General features: G+C 35.0%; 2 protein-coding genes across 4 annotated transcripts in view; one reads left to right on the top strand and one right to left on the bottom strand.

The window, feature by feature from the left end:
* LOC135076833 (angiotensin-converting enzyme-like) overlaps positions 1-5,423 on the top strand; it is a 37,060-nt gene extending 31,637 nt beyond the window's left edge. For all 3 annotated transcript variants that reach the window (XM_063971301.1, XM_063971303.1, XM_063971302.1), the window contains 4 exons: positions 798-954; positions 1,526-1,702; positions 1,992-2,105; positions 2,192-5,423. In XM_063971301.1, coding sequence (XP_063827371.1) covers positions 798-954; positions 1,526-1,702; positions 1,992-2,105; positions 2,192-2,366 — 623 coding nt within the window. In that variant the 3' untranslated portion in view covers positions 2,367-5,423. The remainder of the gene's footprint in view (positions 1-797; positions 955-1,525; positions 1,703-1,991; positions 2,106-2,191) is intronic.
* A 541-nt stretch (positions 5,424-5,964) lies between these two features.
* LOC135076666 (cadherin-99C) overlaps positions 5,965-14,638 on the bottom strand; it is a 170,067-nt gene continuing 161,393 nt past the window's right edge. The window contains exons 24-32 of the mRNA XM_063971086.1: positions 14,252-14,547; positions 13,508-13,735; positions 12,907-13,172; positions 12,314-12,535; positions 12,146-12,271; positions 11,674-11,800; positions 10,956-11,058; positions 10,221-10,548; positions 5,965-8,515 (exon numbers count right to left, since the gene is read on the bottom strand). Of these exons, the coding sequence (XP_063827156.1) occupies positions 8,422-8,515; positions 10,221-10,548; positions 10,956-11,058; positions 11,674-11,800; positions 12,146-12,271; positions 12,314-12,535; positions 12,907-13,172; positions 13,508-13,735; positions 14,252-14,547 (1,790 nt within the window). The 3' untranslated portion in view covers positions 5,965-8,421. The remainder of the gene's footprint in view (positions 8,516-10,220; positions 10,549-10,955; positions 11,059-11,673; positions 11,801-12,145; positions 12,272-12,313; positions 12,536-12,906; positions 13,173-13,507; positions 13,736-14,251; positions 14,548-14,638) is intronic.

The following is a 14,638-nucleotide window of genomic DNA, read 5'->3' on the forward strand; positions in this document are numbered from 1 at the left end:
ATCTAAATTCAGTGAATCTCTAACGACACAATCAAGTGACAAAGGAAATACTGTACACTTTTTAGTATGCGACCTAGGTCAGTTGGAAAGGAATGTTTGTTTGTGGAAATCGGTAAGTATTTAATCTCGCCAAGAAAAAAAAGTGTTACAATAGGTAGTTGAAACAAATCACAGCTAATTTTCACAGTGGACTGTACTATACGATAAACATGTCAGTCAATTTGACAACCTTGTCGGAAACATTATTCAATGAAAATATTGTAGGAACCCTTAGTATTTCTCTTCGACAAATACTTTAACACATTGTGAACCACTTTTCTTTCACGACTATAAAAAGTTTTAAGCAATTTAATTCACAAAATCAATTGTACACATTTAAAATAAAGTTTGTTTACACTTTGACAGCAATAGACAGTTTAATTTTGACATGCAAGGTGACATATCAATGAAGTTTTCAGTTACTGTTGCCATTAAAATAAATTAGTACCATTAGTTTTCCGCAACATGGCGAGGGTTTTTATGTTCCTGTTCGGGCTATAAGTACATAATGGAGCTTGAACAACATTATTATTTCAAAGAGGTTAGCGGTGACAGCTGTACCTACTAGTATACAATGTGTCACAGCTGCCAGCGTCTTCCACCCTAGGTTTATAACTATTTCAGATGTTGTTACATAATAATTATAATTATAATTTTGAAGTTAAAGTTGATTAAATAGCCTTTGTTACAACGACATAACTCGCCACTATGATTAGCTTGATGCAATCGGTTCGTGCTAATTCTTATATTTTTTACAGCAATATACGAAGCCATCCCAGGGTTCTTATCGTTGCTGGCATTGAGCCCGCACGCTTTGGCGAGGAACGACCTGTTTAACATCGAGCTCTTCAATCGGAACAGCAACCACCATCGCATGGTATTGCAGCTAATACTCGCCCTAAGGGACTTAGCTAAGTAAGTAATTTGTGACGAAAATTGCATCAACATTACACACACTGGGTCATTTTGAAAATCGTTTTCCCACAGCTGTTTATAATCACCAGTAGAAATCTCTGAAAAATTTACAAGTGTCTCTAAAGAAATAACTTTTTTTTTCTAGTTTGGTTTGAGATCATGACAATCTCTTATTTAGAAACAACGAATAAAAATAGTGGATTTTTCATTAAAAGTGAACTATTCGACACCTAGTCCAAAGAAAAATCAAATTGATAGATAAGTTGTATGTAGGTACTCTCAACATTCACGTTAATTTAAAACTCGATTCTGAAAATACTTCGCTCACATTATTGGAACGCGTGCTACATCATTAGGAAGAGAAGCAGTCATGCATTCAATTATAATTATTCCAATAATTATGTAGGCAATAGTAACAAAGGGCTTCGATACAATGGTAGGTATGCCGTATGAATTGGTGTTTTCGAAGCAAATTCAATACGTGCTTTCAATACAAAACGAATGAAACACTTTTCAGAAACCTTTGATAAAGTGAAAAGAATATGGTTTTAAATTTTTACTTAACTTGCAGGTTAAATTTCTACCTGGCAGCTGATGAATGGAGACTCAAAGTACTGACGGGGAATACGCCTTCTTCGAAGACAGCTGCAAGTTGGAGCGAATTTAGAAGAAATTTCTCCCAACTTGAAACCTTGGATACAGATTTATTAGGTGACTCCTACGTTCAATTCAACAAACCTTTTATTGGGTAAGCGTGCAACTAGAAACCTTGTTGTTGTCTAAAATTTTAAAATCAAAATTATCTTTATTTGTTTAGACTAATTAAATTAGTACTTGCAAATCGTCAAATGCTCTTAAGGAGCCTATACATGTCTCATTCTTTTTTTGCCCTACCAGCGCTAAACATTTGGCAAGTGCTGAGAAGAAGCGCCGCAACAAACTCAGTCACCACTGACTGCCGGTTTAAAAATATAAAAAAGTAGGAAGTTACAATACATTACTATACATACTGAGGAAAAATTATATTTAATTTTCAGGAAATTCATGGGTCTCATCCTAAAATATCAGATATATCATTCATTCGCTGAAGAACTCGAGTCTGATGATTCTGATTTGATCAAACATATAGCTGAACACAGTAATCGATTGAGGTACGAAGACATTTTACTACTTACTGCATTCAATTTACAGTTTCGTTTACATTGCGTGATTCATGATACTGAATTATTTTTTCCAGTGACGTAATGTCCCAAGGCTTCAGTATTAAATGGCCTGAACTCGTCAGAGATCTGCTATTCAAGAAACAAAATGGCCTGGAATACACCGGTCTAATTGACTACTACCGATTGTTAGAAAAATATTTAGACGATCAATTCGATCCTGTGATAAACAATGGCATATCATATAAATAGACACGTTATACGCCTACATTATTGTCTTTTAAAATGGCGCAAATAGTCCTATTTTATGACAGCTATGCGTTAAGACATTTTGCACAGGAAAGGAGAATGGGGTAGAGTGAATTTTCGAATGAACTATCAAACTAATATTTAAAGAAAAGCAAGACAAAACGTAACTTATTATTTTCCCTCAAACCAACTTAGGTCTGTTTTTTTGTCTTAAAAAATGAGTTTTTAAATCCGGATTATTTTTATGTATAGCAACGTGCAAAATTTGTGAGGTGTACTCTGAGATTAAAAGTCGAATTATCGACATATAAATTAACGACAAAAACACGTCATTGCGATTTTAAAAAAAGACTAAAATTCGATTCTTTATACATAATTGCAATCTTTTTGGGGTCGGGAAGTAGAATTATATTTTACCCAACCTGCATTTTTAGCACTTTCGTTTCCGCTATAATTTTGTTTCTCAAGTGAGTCTTCTTCGTTTGATCATAAATTAATTATTATAATCATACAGTAATAATAGCCATAGCATTGATGGATTTCTGATGAATACGTCAACACAGGAATATATTCTGTTCTAAAGAAAAAAAATTGCGTGAGTTTAAAATGCAGAGTTCATAAGTGATACATATTCGCCCAACTTCCCCTGGCAGTGGCCACATGTCAAATTCAACCGTCAACACTTGTCAAATTGAATAAAATTAAATACATTTAATATTTTACTAAAAAAACTGTATTTACGAATGAAATGACACATTTTTCTGGTACATAATAGTGGCAGTGTAATTTGTACACCAACAAAAAACGCAAGAAAGCATATTAACAATCAATTATAGTCTTTTTCACCTAAGATGATCCGTATGACGTTTCGAGTTTGAAAGATTTAGAGATGTCACATAACTAAACCATAGCGATTTATCTATCGATTTTTTTCGAAGAGTTAGTAAAACCTACTTTTAGAGAAATATTTTGTATAGGTGTTATTTAACAAAAAACATGTTTTTTTTAATTACAAATATTATTGTAACAATTTTTTATTGATAATATTCAAATTTCTAGGTTCGTGTTCAAAAAAACGATTCCTAAAAAGTACTAGTTCTGTTTCTTTAAATTAAAAACTATTAATTTATTTTCAATGCGTTTATTACAGTCAATAATCGAAAAATATAGTTGATTTTTGTGATATTTTTAATAACTAAGTATTCACTGCAATCGATTGATGAACCGCGGAAATAATCGATTTTATTATACAAGAAATACCCCAGCACTAAATCTATTCCGTTTCACACATTGCGTACATTAAATAAAAAACATTTTTACATCGTATTTAATTAAAATATAATCAATAGACTCAGATTTTACTATATATTTCAAGACAAGTAGTTAATTTTTTTTTATTATATTGCTAATAAAATACAAACATTTTTTCAAAAATATTCTGCATATGTAGTATGCGTCATATGGATAACCTTGAAGTGTCATACGGATCATCTTACGTGAAAAAGACTATAGGAAGGCAATCGGGAAGTGCATTCGTGGCTGTTCGCGGCAACCGATCATGCCCGACTGAATGCAAGCAGTACAATTGGCTTACTTTTGCATTGCCAGTCTTGAGCGGGTATAACGTATCTATACTATAAAAACATCTTAGGTGTTAAACAATATCGAATGAATAGACGCTTGATCGCTATGATCCTGCTGAACTTAACGTAAACGAGAAAGACCTTACGTACGATTTCGATGCAAATTTCGACGAAAATAGCGCTGTCGAATCCGATGAACATATTTTATACCAGATCTATCTGAATCGCCGAAAATCAATATTATTGATACTGGGGATGAGGACGGGGTAGAGACAACGACTGTTAAAATTTTAGAATCAAAACCTAACCTGACTGAATCTTACAACATGTATTGGTGGATAGGTATAGCAGTCGCGTTGGCTGTTGTCGTGATACTAATAGCAGTAATCGCAAGGAAAAGACACAACCACAGAAAACACCTGGAAAAGCAAAGAAGAGAGAACTCGCGTGCCTGATTTGAAGAGTATCGGTTCTACTAACCGATATGAAAGAAACAGTTTTGTGAACTGGTGCCAATACTGTGAAGTGAATTACATTCTGAAGTGTTGTATTTCTAATGCTGCTTTTACACTATGCGGAAATTAGCCGAGTCAAGTCAAAAAAACAGAGGAGTGGGGATGAAATTCATTCATAATTCATCCCCACTCCACTGTTTTTTTGACTTGACTTGGCTAATTTCCGCGCAGTGTAAACGCAGCATATGTTTCGTGTATTCTGCTTAGTTATGATTACTAATTTGCACGTTACCTATTATTTATTTTTAAGGTTAAATGCTGCATTTTAACTATACGATATCATCACAGAACAGCATTTTAAAAGTTTTATGCGTGTTCATTTTTTGTATGTTCGTTTTTGAGTACAAAGTTTATATTTATTACTGAGCTAGATAGTAAAGAAAGATGGAATAAATATTTTTGTACATATCACGATTTGCAAGATAGTTTATAAAATATTGTTACCAAGAGTGTCTATTAGTTGTAATATTATGTAATATAAATAGATGTAATTTCGCCGTGCCTTACGCGTCTCAATGTCTAAAGTACTGTTTGAATCATTTTTATTTGTAGTTTAGATCATTTAATTTCGATTATAAGAATTTTAGACTAGGAGCCTCTGATTTGTGTACTTTTTAAATAATAACCTATATTTTGTTAATAAGTTTTTGTTCTGATCACTCACATGGACTTAACTAATAAAATAAATAATATGCTGCGATAAAATTTCATCGAGGCAAAGATGTATTAGCGCCCTCCTATAAATGTCATAAATAGATGAACTAAAACGAACTGTCCTACCCGTAACACTGACTGGGGGGCGCCACCATCATTACCGAAGTGCTGGTTCCGATTTTTAACACTATTTGTAGTAAAGTGTATCTATTATAAGGTGTACCAGAATCTCATGGCAAATAGGGAAAATAAACTTTGTTGAGAGCAATACTGGGTAAATTGGATTAAACGATCTTGATACTGTTTAATTTTTTACTTTTATGACTTTAATATTAATGAACATGAAGTACGAATACACATTTTAGGTATGTGTAAGAAGAATGCGGTTATATATCGGGTTTTTAATATAGAAAAATGTCTTGAAAAATAAGTAAATCGTATATTACTTTATGTAACTAATTTTATTATGTATCATAATTATAACTTATCACTTCATTCAGAACTAGAAAACGATTCTAAGAACTCCACTTGCATTTCTTGTTCTTCAATAGATGATCAAGATAAAGAGGTATTGTAAATAAATTGCTCTTCAAGCATTTCAATAGAGAAGTTTCCTGATGTTGAAAACATTATATTATTATAACGTGACAATCTATCTGAAGAATATAAATCTGAAGGAGATTTGAAGTTTCACTGACATTTGACGTTACAAAAACACCCTCCAGTGCCGCTCCCATAAGTGTGCCTGAACACTGACCGAGTTAAGTGTAGATCAATATTTAGTTAATTCACAAGTTTAATTTTAATATCATTTGTGAAGGTTTGTTTTTCTAAATAAAGTAACAACACATTAAGAAATAATAATAAAAATTAATTTATTCCACAAAAATATGAACAATCTATTTAAAAAATTATATTACACATTCATTTTCACAGTGGAATAAAAATTATATTAAAATTTACAATTCATTTACAAAGGATAGAATAGGTAGGTAACATTTTTATTTATCTAGCCAATAATTACATACAAATGTTAAAAAACGTATCAAAATCATTTTATAAAACTTTTGGCACAAATCCGCTTCTCAATATTTAGAAAAAAAAAAATGAGCATTCTTATTTTATTATGATAAGTACAAAACTGTATTCTTAAAGTTACATTTAACAATAACTGGCACAAAATTCGTATAAAAACGGAAAACAAACGCGTTAGGACTGAACCACACATAGATCTTGAAAATATATTTTTCTATCATACATTAGGGTATTATGCGAACGTATTTACACGTAAAATAACATCTTACACGTAAAGCTCATGTACCGAAGCTATATTTTCTACAAAAATATACATTAAAAACTACCTTTTGCTTCAATGATTAGCGTACAGTCAACTAAATATCAACACACCAAAAAATCTTCAATGTATTATGAACTTTATTTTATTAACATAAGGTTCGAAATCAATCGAAGACATTTATTTAGGTTTATATAAAGGCGACTGTACAACTATAATGTGATACAGCCCTAACACTGGCAAGTATGTATGTCGAAACATAAACTGTCATCAATGTGATAGATACAATAATTTTTTTCAAAAATGCAAGATTTAAATAGGTAACAAAGACCATGAAGCTAAAGATAAAAATGGAGGGCAGAGTTGGAACAAAAACTTGAGTCAAATACCTACTTATATCTATCTCGCTCTCTGCGGCCCTACCTCTCTTTTTAGTGTGAACTGTAGTATTGCTATCTTCTGATTTAAATCTCCTTGTAAATTCTTCGAAATAGCCAATTCACTAACCAAATCAGAAGTTAAACAAATAAATAATTAACATTTGAAACTAAGATTACCTAGTTAAATAAAAAATCACAAAATTGTCGGCCATTTAGGCTTAATGTGTTGGCGAATCAGGGAATTACAATCCCAATTCCTGGGTAATCGGTACCATGTGGCAACATCGGCCCAATCCGGCCCATCATGGCGGTTGTTTACTATTTTGTTTATTAAGCAGTTAATTTCGTTTGAGATTGTTTACAGGAAATAATCATTGTTTTATCACAAGAATTGGTGCAAAATTTTGTAGTGCGTGGTTGCGGTAGTACGTGGTGTCCTGGAAGTGACATAAGATTCCACGCGTAAGTGTTTATTTCGTGATTTCCGACATTGGATCATTGTAAGCATTTTTCACATTTTTTACAGTAATTTCTTCCTAAAACGTTTTACCAGTAATTATTACACTTATCATTTTTAATGATACCTATGTCAAGAAATAAAGATTTTACATGAATTTCATTGAATTTGAGCAATTTTATATTTTTTGTTTATTTAGAAAGAGCGAGTCTGCCCACAGAGAGCGAGATAGTGATACTTAGTTTATGCTTCAAGTAGGTATTCAGAGTGTGGCCTCCATTTTTATCTGTAGCTTCATGACAAAGACTCGACAATGACATTTTATACAAAATTATTTTGTACCTGTATTTACATCTCAGGTACCTAATATACACTACTGTGTAATGCCTCAATTATATACACATCCATAAGTTATTACATTATGCACAATTTGTTCAATTATTATAAAAGACTAGCCATCGCTAAGTAAGTGCATACACAATTACGTACAAAAATATTTAAAAAATTCGTTATTTACATCAACTTTCATCACGTTGAAGTATTTTCAGTCGGCGATATATCATACTTAAAATATATTAACATTCGTTGAACACATATTATGCTAACTACTCAACACATAGTTTGTCTATGTGCTGTGTTACGGACGGAAAGTATATCACTTTTAGTCTATGTTATTCACTTCTTTAAAACAAATGGTAAGTCACTATACACTTATTCCATCGCCTTCACCATTTCAATATTGTTTTTCGATCTATCTACTCTCACTTTCTTAAAAGTACCGAAAACAGCAGATCAACCTATCACTCATCTTTAATAACATTTTTAACTTTACACCATTAGAATAAAGGTTGAAAATCAATTGAGAATTTAGGATAGGCTGATGTGCTGACGACCGTACAAACAGATAACATAAATTTGTTTGTTTTGTCTTCATTTTAGACATATTCAATGTTTATAATAATGTTACTATAAAGACAGAATCTTATTTGACACAATATCTTCTTAAAAAACAGCAGGATTTTTTAAATAAACGTAATTACATTTTTCAAGTTCACGGAAAGGGATTAAAGGGAGCCAGAAAAGCCAAAAAAACATGAGTAAATAAAAAGTAAAGCAAATTTATGTTACCTATACCATTTCATTAAAATACCTACTCCAATTTTATTAAAGTGTCACTATAGCTCCGTCGTGGTCTCCACCGGTGATTGGTCGTACGAGAAACCCGTGAAGTTTCTTTTGCCAAACGTGACGTTGTCGTTCTCTGATGCCCTGTGAAAAATATTTATATCAGTACAAGGATCATAAGTGCGACTAGTGGTCTAAATTGAATAAAATATTTTTGATTAAAAATGTTTTTATTTTTGATCCGGGTCTGATGACACTTCCTGGTAATTATGTCCCTGAAGATAACTGTCAGTCAAAAACTACAACGTTAATCAAGTCACTGTAGAACAACTTTTATTTGATAGATAGCAATCTATGTATTGTATTATTGGAAACTTTATCAGAAACCAGTAAGGCGATTATCACAGCGCGCCGCGCTCCGCCGCGGTACGCGGGATGACAGATTTAATCATTGTATGCAAATACCTCATTTTGTATAGAAAACACGCGCGGCACAACACACTCACAACGCGTCTGCGCGCGGGATTTTTTATATGAAATCACGCGGAGCGCGGCGCAGTGTGATAATCGCCTAAAGCTGTTTGAACTTGATGACTGTAATCATGCATGCGACTGCACTGGCTGAACCGATTTTGATGAATACTAAGTTTTTTTTTTTATAAACAGCTTACAGCTTTCTGTTTAAACCAGGCCAATACAAAAAGATACATTGAACCCAGCTTCTGTCATAGTAAAGGTTCGGCCAAACCAACGCGATCAACCGGCGTGCAGCGATGGCGATCAATGCATTTAGGTCTGGTCGTCATCGCAGCACGCCGGCTGATCGCGGTGTGATCGCGTTGGTTTGTCCGAACCCTAACAACGATACAACCTCTGCTTGTTCTAAAACTAACGTGTTTTCACTTAAAATAAATACTCTTTAAATTATTCGTGCACGTGATAGGGTCTCATTATAACGTTAACTAACATCAAAAGTAGAATGGATCCCTGTTTCATTAATAGCAGACCTAAAATATCAAAGAGAAACAAGAAATGGCTCGGCCAAAGCAAACAGTAATAAACGTAGTCACATAAACCTTGCCAGATAGCGACAAGATTCGTTAATTAATTTTAAACCTTATGAGAAAGACATACGGCTAAACATCCACTGTAGTAAGTTTGACCTGACTGAGTGTACAATGAGTAAGGTGTGTGAACTAATTAAATAGTGGGTATGTTTCATGTAAGTGTTAAGGTTATGAAATAAGGTTATTGTTTAAATAGATTAAGAGTTAAATATTACCGCGGAGACTACAGAGTACCTAATCTTTTCTCTATTTGGTTAGTAAAATTTACATTGGAGATACGATATTTTATTGCAAACTAGCTTTCCGCCCGCGGCTTCGCCCGCGTGCTATTTTGTCTGTCACAGAAAAACGTTATCGCGCGCGTCCCTGTTTCAAAAACCGAGATAAAATGTCCTATATATCCTTTCCCGGGATGCAAACTATCTCTATGCTAAATTTCACCAAAATCAGTGGTTAAGGCGTGAAAGCAAGACAGACAGTTACTTTTGCATTTATAATATTAGTTATAAGTATAGATGAAATTATCTAGTGTAAAAGGTCGTTTTTATCATTATTATTATCGTCATCATCATCATTTCAGACACAAAAAATAGAACGTTAATATGGCGCTTATGCCAGAGACTCAATTCAAACTTTTATTGAACACTAATGTGTTTGGCCTGGGCGTTTTCTAAATAAGTCCTTGCATAGTACTCGTATTTATGTATGTTATAAACGTATGTCTAGTTCCCATAGCACAAGCATTCCTTAGTAAAACTAGATGGCACTGTATAAAGTCTCACCTTTGCAGCCCCGGAATTTCATCATAAGCCATGATCGGCTGCGAGGCTTTCTTCTTATGGTTGTTCCCACCGTTTATCTTCCTCCCAAGCGTCGCTGCTAGTAATCCCCCACCAACATTATTGTTGTTGACTCTCGGTAACGTTCCTAGAGCGTTGTTCAATGCGTGGTTGTTAGGCACTCGTCGGTTGAGGGTCTGAGTGTTGCGAGCGATGGTTGAGTTGTTCGCCAAAGTGTCGAAGTGACTGTTGTTGAGCGTACCACCGTTCTCGTTGACGCTTGACGCTCTTGCGGTGGTGGCTGTTTCGGAGAGAGTTGGGCTGCGTTCTCCTGATAAGATAAAAAAATATGTATTCTAAAATGCACTTATAAATAATGAAACATAAGCGGGGGTTGTATATTTTGTTAATAGCTCAAATATCTTGTTGCGTTAATAAAAAAGTTGCAATTTTTTTTAATTTAAAGGTGGGCATTATTAGCCCAGATATATCTTTTAAAGAGGTTTGGCTGCCGTAACAAAAAAAAAAGAAATGCAGGTAATAAACGAGTTTGAAATTACTATCTCGAGTTTGAAATACTATTATAATATGAGTAGATGTTTATTTCAATGACAATGCACTTTTCATTTGTTTTAATTGAGACATCCATTATTCTTTTGCTGTCAACATTTGTGTACAAAGTTGCGTCGATAAAAAAAAAAACAAATTGTTTATAGTAAACAATTTAAATTCACATACCATTGTCTTTGGATAAATATTGCACACTGTGGATGTTGAACGCGTGGTTGTTTGGACTGAAGTCCAGTTGCAAGTCTGCATCGTCCACCGCCATGTTGAGAACCTGTGGGCAAAGGAAAATAGACGCTATAACAACCACGTAAGATTCCACAACATTTGCTTTTAAGTGACGTCGATTGTTTAGAATGTTGACTTAAATATTGACAAATATATTTGCCAACAATATTTTCTGCAAGAGTAACTAAGCGTAAACAACACTATATTTACTAATTAAACATTTCTACAGTGGATTAAGATGTACAATAGTTGATGACGCAAGTACTTATTATGCAAAAACGGTTTTATTTTTTTCTATCAATGGCAATAATGATCATCTGTCTGAGACAATGGGGTTTAGTCATTGGAACCACCCACATGCGGTGCGGAATGTGTTGTCATCCAGTAACATCTTTAATGCTGATATTTACAAACATTACTATGAGGTCTCACAGTGCGCATGAACGCACAGGAGGACATATGAACCAATCACATAGCTCTATTCACCGCTGTGCGTTCGATTTGCTGCTTCACTTAAGCAAGCATCGTTTGTAAATACGGGCGTAAAGGTCGAGTGTATCCGCTTGTTGTTCACTCATAGGTACAGCCTCAGTGTTACTACGACACTGGTTATTTTTAACTATCTATCTGTCACTTTGACAGGATAATTTTGTTAATTAACCTGAGTCTCGTATCTCGGCGCGGGCTCGTCTTCACTTGACTCGTATCCCGACGGCGGTCTGGGAGGCGGCATGCTCATACTAAGAGTCCCGTACTGCTGGATCGCTTGCTCTTTGTGTTTCTTGTACCTGGACAAAGGAACAATTTAATTTAGAGTACTGAAATTAAAATACGAAATAAAAATACTGGGAAGAGACAATGTATATTCACATTGCTACGTGACGTTTGTGTGAGACCACGAATTTTACCTTGCTCCAAGAACTACATGAAGGTTCTTCGTTGTTAAAGGGATTGTGATTAGGCAGGTCCACAAGTCATTCTAAGTCAGCCTTTGTAGCTGTTTTATGAGATTTCTAAGAAGCACTTAAGTTCTCATTATAGTGCAAAGCTCAATACTCAATTCAGCTGGTAACACCGTTGTAACGCTGCTATAGAATTCTACGTAGTCATATGTGGCTTAAGACTAATTTTACCTGTTCCAAGAAGCACAGATGTATATCGTAGCAGCAGTTGCCGCTACCAGCACCAAAGCCGCCAATGCTATCAAGGCAGCCGGTAAGGCCGTAGCTAAAAGGGCTATGACTTTCTGAGTCGGCCTTCTGAGCTATTTTACGTCTTACAAAATGTATTAGGGTATTTACCTGTTCCAAGAAGCACAGATGTATATCGTGGCTGCAGTTGCTGCTACTAGAACCAAAGCCGCCAATGCTATCAAGGCAGCCGGTAAGGCCGTAGCTAAAGGTGCCGCGGCCACATGCGTCGGCCTTCTGGGCTGCTCTGCGGGCACTAACGGCGCTCGCACTTGACTAACTGGCGATTGTAGACTGGCTGCTACAGCTTTGTGGACGCCGCTTTCGACGGCCCTGAAAGAAGTGGTGGTTTAGAAATGCACAAAGAGGCCTAACCAATATAGGGTTGAATTTTTATCATTGAAATAAAACGTATTCCATCTCAATCAAGTTCAAGGTGTTAACAGTTCAACTATCAGCAGGTAGTTGTATATAGTTAAGATTTTCAACAATAAAGGGTTTTATTAGACACCAGATTAAAATAATTTTCGATTGCTAAGATTTTCGATTTGATTATACGTTTATAGATCAGCCTATAGGAATAGTTAGTTTAGGTCTCAGCAGTACCAACAAAATGAGAAATATTTTATTCCAATATCTTCTTAAAATCAGATTTACATTGGATCATTTTGGGCCAAAATTAAATTAATGACTTTATTACTTACTTCTTCGCAGAAGCTGACTCTCTGGTCAATATCCTCCCTGTAGAAGGATCGACCAGATATAGCCACATATCCGTTCCTTTAGTATCACTCTCTAACGTGCCATTTACTCCCAGGTAATGTCTATAAGTTAATTTCTCTAGACCAGCGACAAGCCCGCTCTCTTTCTCTATGGCTGCGAGGACGCTACGCGCTCGGCGGCCCATAGATTCAGTGTTGACATTGGAAACTTCTACCACAAGTTGGTTTTCTTTTTGGAGGAGATTTACCTGAAAATAAAAATAATTTATCAAATATTTTCACATAAAAGATTTGAACGAGAACTGTGTTACAAATAATTTCGTAACAGTAAAAGAAAAATAATTTCGCAAAAGAACAAATCTATTATTAACAAATTGCCTAAGTGGTTAACGTGAATTCCAAATCTTTATTTTAAATAGGTAAGAGTTTCCTAACATTTAGAACCTTAAGGCTTCTTATTTCGTAATAATGTATGTTCAAGTTAAGGAAAAACCCGAAATTCACTGACATTTTATACATAGCCTCTGTCCACTACGAACTTTCATGGAAGCAGAACAATAAAAAAATGTGATAAAATACTCACAACAACAGAAACTCTAGCAATATTATAATCCTGTGGCGAACTAGGGTTGTCTCTCGCTGTCACGCTGAACTTGAAAGGCAGCACGTCACTGGGCACGCTGTCAAACGTCTTGACGTTGCTTATGACTCCTGTGTCAGCATCCAGTGCAAAGTATTCCTCCGCTGCTTTGGGCCAGGAGTGCTTGTGGTATTCTATCTTGCCGTAGTCGCCGCTGTCTTTGTCTTTAGCCTGTGAAATTATAATGAAAAAGTTAAAAAGATACTTATTGAGAAGATATGAAAACGGAGAATCTTAAATGTTTAGAAATTTAGCAGGACCGAATTAAGGCCTGACGATATAGTATGAATGTATGGATGTATGAATGAGCATGTATGAAATACAACCAATCATACGGTTTTCTATGAGTTAGGAGAGGAGATTCAGATTTTTTTTTATGCATGACAAGGCAGGTATTAGACCGCAATCGCACCTGGTGTTAAGTGAGACACAACCCTTAGAGAGCATTGTTTGGCAGAAAGTACATTTTTAGATAAAAGACGATTATCAATTTCTAAAACGAAAGTATTAGAAATTGATAATCGTCTTTTATCTATAGGTCCCTGAGCCAGAGAGTAACAGTAACAGAGAGCTTAGGTAACAGTGACGTCACGTAACGTCGTCGTATGACGTAACTTCTGACTGAAGTTCACACCTCTCACTACCTCAGGAAATACTCAGTTAAGCGCTAATTATTAAACTACTAACCTTGACTTGCAGCACATTCGTATCCAGCAGCATATCTTTAGTAACAATCGCGAAGTATTTCCCCACAGCACCAGCTATCGTGCTCTGTTCTTTGAACACGAACGCGGGCGCGTTATCATTGACATCGGTCACGTGGACCTTTACAACTGCTTTACTGGTCTCCGGGTTTATGAGACCCTGGATGGACTCCAGTTGGACTTCTAAGGAGTATTCGGAGAGGGTCTCGTAGTCCAGTGAGCTTGTGTTGAGGTAGATCGCGCAGTCTCGGTCTTCGGTTAGCTTGACGTAGAATATTCCTGGAATAAAAATAATGTTGATATAGGTACGAGAAAATTATAATAAATCTTTCAAAAATTCGATAAAGATGCTTTACTTCATTTGTTATCA

Source organism: Ostrinia nubilalis, chromosome 12 (assembly GCF_963855985.1).
Source record: "Ostrinia nubilalis chromosome 12, ilOstNubi1.1, whole genome shotgun sequence".
In the NCBI taxonomy this organism is placed as follows: Eukaryota; Metazoa; Arthropoda; class Insecta; order Lepidoptera; family Crambidae; genus Ostrinia; species Ostrinia nubilalis.